This window comes from Neopelma chrysocephalum, unplaced genomic scaffold (genome assembly GCF_003984885.1).
Source record: "Neopelma chrysocephalum unplaced genomic scaffold, ASM398488v2 Primary Assembly neopelma1_24, whole genome shotgun sequence".
Classification (NCBI taxonomy): domain Eukaryota; kingdom Metazoa; phylum Chordata; class Aves; order Passeriformes; family Pipridae; genus Neopelma; species Neopelma chrysocephalum.
The window spans coordinates 12,196,312-12,209,889 of record NW_020897693.1 but is presented as its reverse complement, the minus strand read 5'-3'; the positions used below and the strand labels follow the sequence as shown (position 1 = coordinate 12,209,889).

At 48.2% G+C, this 13,578-nt stretch overlaps 1 protein-coding gene across 1 annotated transcript; it reads right to left on the bottom strand.

Moving 5' to 3' along the window:
- Positions 1-9,057: 9,057 nt before the first annotated feature.
- Positions 9,058-13,045, bottom strand: FJX1 (four-jointed box kinase 1). Its single transcript, XM_027703985.1, has one exon. The coding sequence runs from the start codon at positions 12,831-12,833 to the stop codon at positions 11,541-11,543; it is 1,293 nt and encodes a 430-aa protein (XP_027559786.1). The 5' UTR covers positions 12,834-13,045; the 3' UTR covers positions 9,058-11,540.
- Between the last annotated feature and the right edge of the window lie 533 nt (positions 13,046-13,578).

Genomic DNA, 13,578 nt, shown 5'->3' with positions numbered 1-13,578 from the left:
TTATTCTGAATTTGGGTTGAACAGTGATTAAATTAGGTAGTCAACAGCATAAAATGGCCTGATTTCCCTCTGCTGTGTCCCTAGGGTTTTATTTACACAATCACTGTATGAGTAAAATGCATAAAACTATGCATTTTTTGTATGGTTTAATTTTGCAATTATTTAGATCCACACTTTCAAAAGTGCAACTTCCTACACCAAAAGCAAGGCAGTGGAAAAACCATTTTCTAGTTTTCTGTCTATGCACATCCACATGAAATTCCAAATCTTTCCAAGTCATTACTGTGCTCTCTGTAACTGCACATGCCTGTGCTAATATATAGTGTTGCACTGACTCCTCCAATCACAAATTTTCAAATTTCAAAGCTCTGCTTTTCCAGGGATGACTTGGAACCAGGTCTGCTGTGAGTCTTCATGTGCTCCTGAGAAGGCAAGGAGAACCCAAGAGCAGCATCAGGCCAGCTGGTGGGTGGGAATGGGCACCACTTGCTAGAAGCAAGTCCAGAGACAACCCCAGAGGAATCAGTGCATCATATCAGACCAACCACTGTGCAAACTCCTACCTGCACATTGCAAGCCTGGCACTCCTGTGTCAACAGTATCTAAGGAGCAAGACCTTGACTTGAAAGGCTTCATTCATCATCATAGAGCTTAATTCGTGGTTTCTTGTTAATGATGTATCTAAAGATGCTCTGTCTGGTTGCTAGCAAAGGCAGGCACAGAGACCACAGTTTCCACAGAAAATATATGCAGTTAATACAGCACTGTTGGGTAAAACCTTATAGATTTTACAGCATACTTTTAGGCTGTGCATTAAGCCATCTCTCTGGGGTCAGTATCCCAGAAGACAACAGATGTAGGCATGTGAGCCATTGATGTCACGTTTGTGCTCATTAAGAACAAAAAGATCCAGTCTAAATATGGGAAAAGAGAAATAATTCATCTGGATACTGAAGAGTGCCTGCAATTGGGTTATTCCATTGAGTCCACATTACTGCCCTTCAAGGTATGGGTCACACAAGGACTCTGGGAGAAATATGAGACAGACAAAAATATCTCAGCTTTCCTTTACTTACAGTTATGACCCTGAGGCTTTTATCTATAATCCCAGGACTGTGTTACCTTTTCTTTACTCTGAAGCCTGCCTGGCATTGTTGGGAAACAAGGTGAGCTCAGCAATGTAGCTGTGCTGCTCCTGCAAGGGCAGCAACATGGCACTGGGCAGAGGTGTGGGGGAAGCCAAGCAGCGGGAACAACCTTTCTGCCAGCTCCCAGCAGCAGCGTGGGCAACCTAAGCCGCCAGCTGCCAGCTCGGGGGTAGTGGGTCCCCTGAGGGGTCACAAACAAGGGCCCCTCCTGCCCATGGCAGATGGTGAAGGCTCCCGCCAGCCAGCAGTATCAAGAGCACCTCTGAAGTGAGTGAGTGCTGCTGCCAGCACAGCGTGGCTAGGTAGAAAAAAAACCTGGGCCCAAGTCTTGGCAGCTTCAGGGCAAGGTTTGCCTTAGCTTCAATGCCAGCGTCAGGCAACATGCTCTTGGTTCCTCTGTTCTTTTTTTCCTCTCTGTAACATCAGGGTAATAAGACACAAGAGCATTGTGATGCCTAACTCATCTTTGTAAAATGCTTTGAATCTGTCATGAAATGCTCTGCCAAAGTTCATAGCACATCATCAATATTACCACAGTATTTATTGCCTCTGAATGGTCCATGTCATTATCATTAAGCATGAATATTATTCTTTATTATGCACCCATGTTATATCTTAGCTCCTTGGCAGTTGTTCAGAAATGCCGTAAATGCTTTTCTTGTATTTGCCCTTCCCCAACAATTTCAGGAAGATGTACGCACATCTAAAATGTTAGAAGTCAAAATTCTTTAATTTCTAATGCATAAAAGACTCCATCTGGCACACCTATATTTTTCAGCTATTATGCAAACTGAGAACTGAAATATTAACAAGCTTTTTGAGTAATTCATATCAGGCAGGATAATTTTAAAAGTTGTTCAGGGAGTATACTTTTCTTTCTGAGAAGAAATTCTCTTGATGACTGTGAACATACTGATAGTTGCTGGAATTGAAAGAAATGGACAGGTATCATTAAAATGACAAAAGATTGAAAAATTACAACGAAGAAAACACTTATTTGCATTTCAACATAAAAGAACATGTCATGTGTTCCTTACCACCCTAGCTGGTGTTTCTGGGGCATTATGTGCAAGTATGGGTAGGTTCCTCCTAACACAGAACAGCAAGTGGAGGGAGCATGCCTCATGGGCAGGCAGACTTGTCTGTGTGTGGTATAAAATGTACCAGCATGTGTGATTATCGGTGATATCTGAAAACTTGAAGCAAAGTGTGGACAGGAGCAAAAATTATCTAGATGGTAAAGAAAATGGTAAAGAAAATGAGTGGAGCATTTTGAACAAGGCATGGGGTCAATACCCTGAAGTTCTCTTTCCAGATAACAAGGATTTAAGCATTTTAAATGTCATCAGAACAGACGAGTTCACTGGAGCATGTTCCTTCCTACTGGTCAGACTCTGTGGAGTCTCTTGCAGAAGCAGCTATCCCACCTCTATGTCTTGGCAGTGCCCCTGTTCCAGCTTTTCCACTGGCAAGGATCACGAACCTCAGCTGAGCAGCTCACAGCTGCAGCCTCGACTTGTGGGACGTCTCCCTGCTTCCAGAAGGATCCTTCTGCTTTTGTTTCCCACCTCTGAGGTCAAAATCTGTGTCTCAAGAGCAGTCTTAGCTGCCAAAGTGCTGAGGATGATCCTGGCAGGGAGAAGCAAGACGATACCTTGCATTAATAAATATACAGAAACATCCACGTTTTCGCCACTCGGTCCCTGCTAGAAATCATGTGCTGGGTTTCCCACTTGCGTTGGACGAGAGCTGTGCCTGTCCCTATTCCTGGCCCGAAGCACAGCTGGTGACATGGCCAGCCAGAGCAAAGAGCTGTGATATGGTGCTCATGGCAGACAGGTTGACTGCTCCCAGTCTGGAGGAGCCCAGCCCCATCCTCTGCACCAGCTGCCACTCTGCTGACGCCAGATTACACTGGGGTTAGTACAAATCTTGCAGCTTCACGGGCCACCTGTTTTGATCCTGTCTGAATATGATTGGGTTGCTCTGTGGCTTAAACATCTATTTTCAACTCAAGGGGGTGGGAGGCAAAGGAAGAGGAAGGGAGATGGCTGTGCTAGGGCTGATCCTGAGGGTTTTCTTCTCCCAGAGCAAAACAAAATCTCTCTAACAGTTGTATTCACTAATGTCATGATTCAGATTTCTGACACTGCATATGCATCTGTGATCTACATACTAACCCAAACTGTCCATACATTTACAAGGCATCAGTACATCACCCATGAAGCAGCCAAGGCTTAGATCCATACTTCAGTAAGTAACCTACCTGTCCTATGTCTCTTTGATCAGAGACAGCTTTCCTGATGTCACCAAAAGCACTGTTAAGACGGATGGGATTGACATGCTGCTTAATAGGGAGTAGATGTTGTCACATGAAGCAGTTGTCTACTCTCTCTTCAGCATAAAGGAGCTAAACCTGACAGTTTCAAAGAGAAAAAAAATTGTAGCCTGGTTGTTAAAATTCACAAGGAAAAAAATCCCAAGTATCCTCTTTTATAAAATCTATGAATAATTTTATTATTTTTATGGAAATAGCTTCATATCAAGGAATAGTAATTGTAGAGTCTAGAGAACAGTTACTGCACTGTCCTGATTGTGTAGAAGAGGCCTAGAAAACGAAACTGCCTGGAGACTCATTACTGACAAAAAATGCCTTGTTTATGTGCCTTGACTAGGAGGAGCAACATACAAGTAAAATAACTATCTGGACTATTCACTGATAAGTCAATTACATTTCTAATTTAGTTTTAATCATCTGAAGCACTAGTAGGAACCTAAGGAGGGGAAATGATTTAAGTTTTTTCTTAAAGAAGAAGAATGTCTCCTTCTCTGGAGATATTCAAAAGCTGTCTGGACACAATCTTGAGTAACATGTTCTAGGGGACCCTGCTTGGACAGGGAGGTTGGACTACATGACCTCCAGTCTTCCTATCTTATCCATTCTGTGATTCTGTGATTGGAGAAAAAGAGAAGACAACCCAGGAGCATCCGTTTAACTGTATCAGCTCCAACAACTCATCTTCAGAAGCTCAAATATTCATCAGCTCAATAATAAATGACAAACTGGTAAGAGAACTGACAGTCATTGATTGTGGTCCATTGTCCTACAGCTGACAGACACCTGAGGAGCCTGATTAGGAGCTCCTCTGTGTTGGCTTGAACGGATGGATAAATGACTGCACTGGGCTCTGTCATCTGCGATTTCAGGAGCCTCAGACTCTGTCACTGGACAGCATCCCATGTAACTTGTTGTGCTGGTCCCCAGGCTATTTCTGTTGCCCTCTGCCCTGTGCCATGTTGCTAGGAAGGGAATAACTCAATGCTATCTACTAACCACTTTAATAAGCCCTGAAAGTAGTATAGCTGGACTCAGTGTAGCATTCCCAGTTTACTTTTTCTTTTCCTTCTTTGCTGCTCTTTTGATAAATTTCTGCACAGGTAATTGTTTTTATGAGCCAGAAGATGACAGCCTCATTTCTGACACAACCTGAAATATTTCTTGCTAGAGGAGCTCATAAAACCTCCTATCATCCTGACTCTCACAGCAGGCTCTGGTTAGCTGGGCTCCCAGAAGTCTGCTAGGTTAGTCAACAAAGAAAGGAACAAGAAGCACCACTGTGAGTCCCCCTGGTCATTTCTAAAAGAGGGATGAAGCATATCTTTAGTAATACTCATCGTGGATATACTCATGACCAGTTTTTGCATCCTAACTGCAGGGAAATTTGTGCTCTTACCCCTGCAGAGCAGTAAATCAGAAAATATTTTAGTGTTACTTGCATTTAACAAATCACTAACAGAGCCTGATTTTGATCTCTGGGGGCTACCAAACCAACTCCAGTGGGCAGTTGCCTTGCTGGATAGCTGGTATGAAAGGAAATAATATCATTAATATCTTCCAGATCCTTGCATACGGGTTCACCCATAAACTGTGCCACCTTACTTTGCACTGCACTGTCAAAAAATAGCTCTTTTTCTGATGAGCAGTTCCTGTATGTTTTTAACAAAAAAAAAGGAAACAATTACCCCTCCTTAACTTGAACAAACTAAAGGGCATTGAAAATTTTGGAGATGATGAAGGTGACCCAGTTAAACTAAAGCAAACTGACTAACTGCAGTCATTTAAACAAATAAATTCTGTGAGCAGACTCCTTGCTCATCTACAAGAAATCATGTATAGCTAAAAAATATTCACAACAGCAGCTTCAAACCATAGTTTATTAATGCCCTTTCCCCACAGCAGGACACAGAAAGGAAACTGGCAAGATAGGCACATTAAAAAATGATGACTCCTCTGACTGAAACATACGATACCAGAAATACGCCTCCCTTCTTTTATGCTGGGGTTGGAGATACTGATAAAAAATATGTTTGTTCCTTACCTCATTACCGGGCTGCATTCCTGCGTTGGTATTACTTGAGGTAAATGCCTGTCTGTTTTCACAGCAAGGCATTTTTTAAAATTCCAGCCATGAGGGGAGGAGGCTTTTGGCAGAAGAGGGAGTTTAAGGGAGGGGTAGTTGGTGGGGAGCAGGACATGGTGGACACAGACACTTAGAACAGCTGCCTTTTGCTTTCTGGGAAATACTATTAGGAACAAAGCCCTTCAACTACTAAGGGAAAAATCAACTTCAACTCAGTCCATATAGACCAACAGTAATTTGGTCTATAACTGCACATGCTTTTGGGGAACATAAGGAGCAGTGAGTGGCAGAAGTGAGGGGTCCCTCCCAGCCTCGCGCCTCACCCAAAACTGCACTGATCCCAAATGTCTGTGAATCCTCACCATCACACAACTTCAGGTGTAAGCTCTGAGGATGCCTCAAGGTTGATGGCATGCCCTAGTCCAAATAATATGGAAAACCCTGAACTGTTACATTCCTGGATATTAAGTTATATAATGGATTTTATGGCACCAAAAGGGAGCTTTTTAGTGAACTGCTCACAACTCAGAATGGGGAAAGTATTTAATGAGTTTAAATAATATTGAATAGGTTGAATTAAATATGGAGGGCAGTAAAAGTTATTGAGGATACGTAATGTTACACAGGCTGAAATCCACCAGGTAACAAAACCATTTAGTGACAGGTTTTGAAAATGAGCCTATTCTTTCAAGATCACTGTCAATGGTCTACACAGGGGAAGGGCAGGTCCCCTGTACTCAGGTGCTGAAAACCTCCTGGTACGCACATTTTTCTCCTTTATTCTGCAACACAGACTGCCTAGAAAAGACCCATTTTGGAGGTTGTTGCAGGAAACTCTCACAGAAGGTAGAGAAGGGGGCTTTGGGGGACTCACTATCTCTGCACCCGTGCAATGCCATGAAAGGATGCTTGCCACTGGCTACAACATCTCCCAATCCATTTGCAGTGTCAGGCCCTCTTTGTTGTGCTATTCTTGTTCATCCTCCAGTAATCCAGCCAGAGCTCTTTTCCTTGAGTACAGCACTGGTTTGCTTTCAGATGGGATCAGTCTCCTTCACCTGCACAGCTCCTTTCACACCTGCACATAGCAGCAGTCCCAATTCATGCAGGCTTGTGTGTGTCCTTCTCTCCCATGAACTCATCCTGCACTGGAGCAGGCAATGGAAAGTCACAGCACAAGAGTGTGTTAAGACATTACAGGTATAACACCTTGTTCCTGCCCCATACTCAAAGTACCCTCAGATTAAAGAGTCCCTGAGGGTGGGACTAATAATGTTTGTTAAAACACCAGTTGATTCACAATAAAATACTGTTTGCAGACACGAGTCATGCTGTAGGGAAATAACTTCTGCTCAGATGAGTGTGCTTCCGAAGGGAGAGCTACATTAGCACCCAAGGCAGCAAGGTAAAAGGTTTTCTAGGTCATGGAGAGTCACAGAAGCTGTGTGGGTGCCCGGCAGGCACTGCTTACTGTGCAGCCCAGCCCGTTCTCCTGGGAGCTTTGCCACATTTAACCCAGGGAGCACAGCTCTGAAGGAGTGATTAAATGTCATGCTGCAGTTGCAAAGTAGGAATAACATGCAAAATGAGATTAAGTCTTAACATAATCTCATATCTCATAGTCCTGGACCACCTAGTAATGTCAGTGAGAAAATTCTAAGTCTTATTAACGTTAAAAAAATGCATCAAACTTCAAAGGGAAAGCAAACCACAAAAAACCATGCTGGTGATTTCAAGAGCATGCTGTATGACCAGTAAGTCAAAGTGTAACTAACTATATTTTCACTGTCTTCCACTGGCCCCGAGTTATTTTCCCAATCTTTGAACGGGCTGACACAGCCTCAGCAGGGCGGCGAAGCGTGGCACCAGAGGTCAACACAGCTCCATCCCCAGGGCAGCTGCTTTTGTGTGAGAGGTAAGGGGACTCTACACCTGGGATGAGCTTCCCAAGCTGTGAAGGAAATTCTCAAAGGAAAACCCACGATGAAAATAAATCCTGACTGGAAATTACTTCAGATGCAAGCAAACAGAAGCAAAAGGAGATTTGTCCTGCAAATGCCAGTCTTGCTTTTTTCACCAAGTGGGAACCCCACTGAATTCACAGACTTCTCCATCTGGTGCTCTACTGCAAGCACAGTTCTGATACCCCTTAGTTCTCAGAAACTATGAAATCTGTCCTCCCTTCACACTAGTAGGGTTTAGAGGTAATATCCCAGTGACTATGAACTCAAGCTGGGAGTAGCAACAACCACCTACCCTACAAGACTCCTCAGATTCCAGTGAAAGAAAAAATCTGGGGAGACATTCTGAATTTAAGTGGGGAAACATGAATATGAGACTGAATGCAGAGCATTTAAATTAAAATATTCTCTCTACATTTTTCTGGGGTTCTTTTCTATTTTTTTCCTCATTCTAGTGTTATCAGTTAAGCACCTAGGTCTTCTCTGAGCTGAAAACCAGACCATCTGTCTCGCATCTGGGACAGACAGCAGGCTGAGACTCCCACCCAGCCTCTCCAGATCTGTGCAACAGTCCACATCTGGCCAAGGCACCAGTGCAGCCAACTTTGCTAAGCACATCCTTCACTGAAAGCCTGTGAAAAGCTGTGGGAAGCGCATCCTTTAGCGTTCTGCTGAGTGAGGTCTAAAGCCTACAGCCCCATTCTGATACAGGTTGCGCAGATGATTCCTTGAGCCTCAGGCAAAGGGCTGCTGAGCTGCCAGCAACGCACAGCCAGAACCGGTCGATCCTACTATTGACAACCATCTTCTACTCACAACTTCCAGGTCCTGAAGTCTTCCTGTTCTCAAATAAGCAATGGTCTTCCTTGCTTACCAATTACTGTAACTCAAAGGAAACTACTGGAAGTGGGCAGTTACATGAGTGCCATTGAATTTATACTATGTCAAGTTTACAGCTTCATCCCTTGGTTCTGCAGGAAGACAGTCAAACCTAAGACAGCAAATACAGATAAAATGGCATGCAAAAAGTGTACCAAACCACTAATTTACAAAGCAGTGTTTGCTTTAAAGAAATCACACAGAATAAAGTAAGTTTGCCTTAATCTAATGATAATTCAAAGTTTTTTCTGGCCCAGAAGATGATTTGCATGAGAAGAATAAGAGAGCAACAAAGTAAGGTACCATTCTCCATCTATGCTAGTTTTCTCTGTCCTGTTTGAATGAACACGTTTCCCAGGGCACTGCTTCTCTAGCACAGCACGTCTAGTTTCACACCAACCTAAAACTACACCATTTTTTAACACTTTACTTATATATAACTTGAGGAAGTTACCAGTCACCAAATAGGAAATCATGTTTCTTCTTGAAAGGGGTAATTATCTAGGCTCTGGCTCTAAAGACATTGCAAATGAGATTTACTTCCCATTAGCCATCAAAGCCACAGTTGTGCCATAATTATAAAACTACTTTAACAGAAATGAAACCTTAGATGCTTGTGGCACAGCAGTTTGCTCTTCACGGTAGTTTAAAATGTATGCCAGCAGTTTATTATTTAAATGCATTTTCATGAGGTGAATGCGACAGTACTGCTGTATTTCAGTTACAAAGCAATGCTAAAGAAGAATTAAGAATTACAGTTAAATTGTGTATTATCATGTAAATGGCAAAGGAATGTCACATGGGATTCTGTGCATTGTTCGTAGAGATAAATGCGGTGAACTATAAATACAAGTTCAATAGAGAGCCTTGACAGTTAAGCAGCTGAATGAAAGCTAGTCTTGGAGGCTGCTGGGACATTTTGAAATAAATACGCATACATACAGATGCAATATCTAACGTATCTAATTAATCAACCATTAATTTGGGGGGTGTTTTTTATTGTAAATCTCTTGTTTTGTCCTATTAAAAAACCAACCCACAAAAAAAAAAAACCTGCTGTAATGGGCAAAGACAATTGTCTTTGATGTGAAGTTTAATCTAAAGAATGAATATTAATAGACTGAAGACCTCCTGCAGGTATGAATGCTCAGCCCTCCTTGAGTTCATGGGAGGGTTAGTGCTCAACACTGAAGACAGTGCCTACTTGAACAGCAGCCACCGAGAATGCTGCTGCCTTCATCAAAAGAGGTGCCTGTCCAGATGTAGAAGAGATTATGCTGCTGTTTGATTACAGCAGGAGATATACTGGCATTTAGGGTCTAAAAAGGATTAGTTTATCCTTTGTCCTTATTCTGGCTGTTATTGTGAGCTGTACAATGGCCTCTTCTGTGAATACTGGTACATGTAAAAAAGCAAACAAGAGGTACAAATATTTTATTTTGTATGCCCACTGCTACTGCTTCGCCCTACCCAGAACAGAACTTTTGTAGGGGAAAAAAACTCCACCAACTATTTCAGCGAGACTGAAAAGGTTTCCTGTTCTTCAGTTCGGCCTCAACCCCCAAGGCAAAGATAGCCAAAATGGGAAGAAAAAACTGAGAACCAGTATAAACACCCACTGAAAACAACCACCATCTCTGGAGATGCTTCTGGTACAGTAACAGCTGACATCACATGTACTGAGAGGTTGGTATCCAGCCCCAGGACCCAAAAAGGCTGAGGGCAGCTAGCCCACATAAGCTCTATCAGTTTGCTGAAACTAACTGCTACAGTTATCTCAGGGCTAGGCAAGGCAGTTCATTTCAGGCTTTAAAAACCAGACAAATGTCTATTCAGCCGCAGTACTCACATTACTTTAGCCACTCAAAGAGCTTTTGCCCTTTCAATGACACAACAGCTAGGAATGAGAGAGAGAGAAGAGTAGTGTTTGAAAGCTTAACTCTACCCCTCCTTGCCTCAGAGGGAACAAGTAAAAGTTCATTCAGTTCAGTGGAGTGAGAAGCTGGAAGGTGGTGGCCTCCACTGCCCATCAAAGAAGGCTGAGGAGACACATGCTTCCCTGTCAAAGCTCAGGCAAACATTCAGTCCAAAGGCAAAACATTAACACACTTTACTGAAATATCAGTTTCTTTAGTAAGTTACAGAAAAACTTATGAACATATATAATGTACATAAAAAGCAGACTTTGTAAAATAAAAAGGTCTTCTTCTATTAAAAAAATATTAAAAAGTCAAAGTAAAGTGCATGTAACAGTTTTTCGTCCACTTTAAGTATTGTGTCAAAGTCTTAGCACATAGTATTTTTTAAAAATGGGAGACCTTCTTGTGCCACCCATTACTCAGTTACTTTACTGGTCAGATGGAAGGATGATGGTGATGATTACAAACAAATGCTTAAGAATCAAAACAGTTTAACCCAATGCAATCACAACAAAAACTAAGAGCTAAGGGAATATCAGCTTCCTATACACTTCTCACCGACAAGATTTAACAATCAGTGGAAAGATTCACTCTCGTTAATCGGTAGGAAACAAGTTTCATAAATAGGGCAGTTTTGCTAGTTAGGGGCTCCCCTATTGTGCAATCAGTTCTTGGTCTATGAATATCAACATTCATACTTAAATACGCCATTGCAAAAGAAAGAATATATAAAAAGTTTCCGCCTGTGTCCTTTGGAAGAGGTACTCGACCCCAATCCAGACAAAGACAACAGTTTTCCTATGGGGCTTCTTACGAGGGCAAGTGCACCCAGAAAGTTAAGGAAAGCACTAAAGATGCTGAACCCTCTCATGTTTTTCGAATTCTCGGGGCAGAGTCCTGGAATGAAACTCGGCCATCATTATACCGATTGCGCTCCGCATCTTCAGAGATCTTGACAAACGCCGAGTTAATCGCTCCTCTCGACAGCCCCGGCAGGCAAGTTGCCCGTGATTCCCGCCGCTCCCGGCGGCCGTTCCCATCCTCCGCACCCCCCCCCCATCCTCGGCAGTCGCAGCGATTACGGGGCACCGAGCACCGCGGTGGCACGCTGGGTCAGCTCCTGCCTTCGGCAGCTGCCGGGGCAAGTCCCGCTGCCTTGAAGGAGAGGAAAGCTGGAGCTGCCGCCGCCAGCCTCCGCCCGGCCCGGGGCCATCAGAGCACGGCGGCCTGTGCGCGGCAGTGGGCGATGTGGCGGTGCACGAAGTCGACGCGGGCCTGCAGCAGCTCTGCCTGGCGCTCCGAGAGGAAGCCGAGGCGCGCCCAGAGCGGCTCCCGCGCCCGGTACCGGCGGCGCAGCTCGGCGGCGGCGCTGCGGCGGCGGTGCAGCTCCGCGACGCGGCGGGCCGTGCCCTCGCGGAACACGCACACGGAGCGGAGCAGAGGCTCGTTGTAGGGGTCCCACATGGCGAGGAGACGGTAGCCGTGCACCAGACCCGCCTCGTTGTCCATGAAGACGAGCCCGCCGTCGGGGGCGCGGAGCAGGTTGCTAGTGGCACGGCGCATCACCCGGGGATCCCACTGCAGGCTGAAGAGGTTGCTGACCAGGCGGTCGAAGTTGGCCGTCAGGTAGTCGAAAAGGATCAGATCGCTCCACTGCACCAACTCCACCAGCTGCGACGGCGGCAGCCCGCCCAGCTCTCCCGCCGACAGTGGCTGCAGCCGCCGACCGGCGCCCGCTTGGGCGCTCCAGGGCGCGGGTGCCACCACGGCGGTGAGATTGTCCACCCAGCGGGTCAGGCTGACCACGGCGCCCTCGGCCCAATGCGAGCCGCGCAGCTCCTCCCGCACCGGCTCCCACTGCCGCCCGCGGGCCTCCACCAGGGCGAGGGCCATGGGCGGCAGCCGCTCCTGCATGCCCAGCACCCCGGCCAGGTGGTACGAGAGCGCCTCGCCCTGGATCTGCTCCGGGTTGATGCCGTAGCGGACGCAGGCGCGGCTCCCGTCCGACAGCCGCGCCAGCCGGTTGGAGCTGCGCCCGCAGCCGCCCCGCTCCAGCGAGGACACGCGGGCGGCGCGGGCGGCCGAGAGCCACGCCGCCGCCTCCTCCGCCGCGAAGCCCGGCGGCACCTGCTCTTCCAGCTCACGGCTCCAGAAGATGCCCCGCTCCACTGGAGAGGCGGTATGGGCCGGCGGCAGCGAGCCGGTCACGGCGAACCGCTCTTCGCCGCTCCGCTCCTCTTGGCCCGTCGCCGCCTCCGGCACCGCCAGTAGCGTCCGGAAAGTTTTCTGGCCGCCGCCGCCGGACTCGCCCCGCGCTACCGGGGAGCCTTCCCAGCCCCACCGCCCCGCGGGGGGGTCCGAGGGCGGGAGCGGCTCTGGCTCTGGCTGCGCCGCCGCTTCCCGCCGCAGCAGCACCGTCCAAAGCCCCGGCAGGGCGCCCAGGAGCAGCAGCCCCAGAAGGGGCAGGGGGCCCGGCGCGGCCCGCCTCGCCCGCCTCATCCTCATGCCGCTTCACGCCGCTGCCGCGGGACACGGCGGCGGTGCAGCCCCGCCGCTCGGCCGCTCGGGGCGGCGCTGGCGCATGGCCGCGGGCCGGAGCTGCCACCCGGGGAGCAGCGGCGGGAGCGGGGAAGCCCGGCAGCAGCCCCTCGCCGTGTGCGCCCCGCTCCGCCGGCGGCCGGGGACACGGGCACCCGCACCACGTGGGGGAGCCGAGAGGGCGCGCCCGACCCGCCCCGTCTCCCGGCGTGGAGCTCCGCTTAAAGCGGCGATGGCGGGGCGGCGGTCCCACCCGCGGGGGGGCGCCCCCTCCGGGGGGCACAAGGGTCGGGGGTGGCGCGGGGGCCGCTCCGGCCGCCCGCCCGCGGGCAGGGAGCGCGCTGCGGCGGGGGCGCTCGGCCCGCCGCGTCCTTCTCCCCGCTGCAGGCAGCACAAAGGAGCCTGCACGCCGAGGGAGGACAGCGGGGAGGGGGAAGGGAGAGGCGGTGCGCAGCCAGCGGGGCCGCCCCCCGCCGCCGGTACACGAGATTCCGCGGAGCCTCCGGGCGCGGCCGCGCCGCCTCCCGCCCACGGCTGCACCGAGAGGTCGCGCCGCGATCAGCGGCACATCGGCACCCGCTCCGCTCCACCACTCCTTCGGCCCCCAGCCCGGCGCTGCGGGCCGGGAGCGGCGCTGGGAGCCGCCAGGGGGTTGCACAAAGGGATCGCTCACGTACCAGGCTGTGCACACACGTACGAGTGCACACACGGA

Excerpts from the sequence above, each read along its gene's own strand:
- FJX1 (XM_027703985.1), bottom strand. The coding sequence starts at position 12,833 with ATGAGGATGAGGCGGGCGAGGCGGGCCGCGCCGGGCCCCCTGCCCCTT.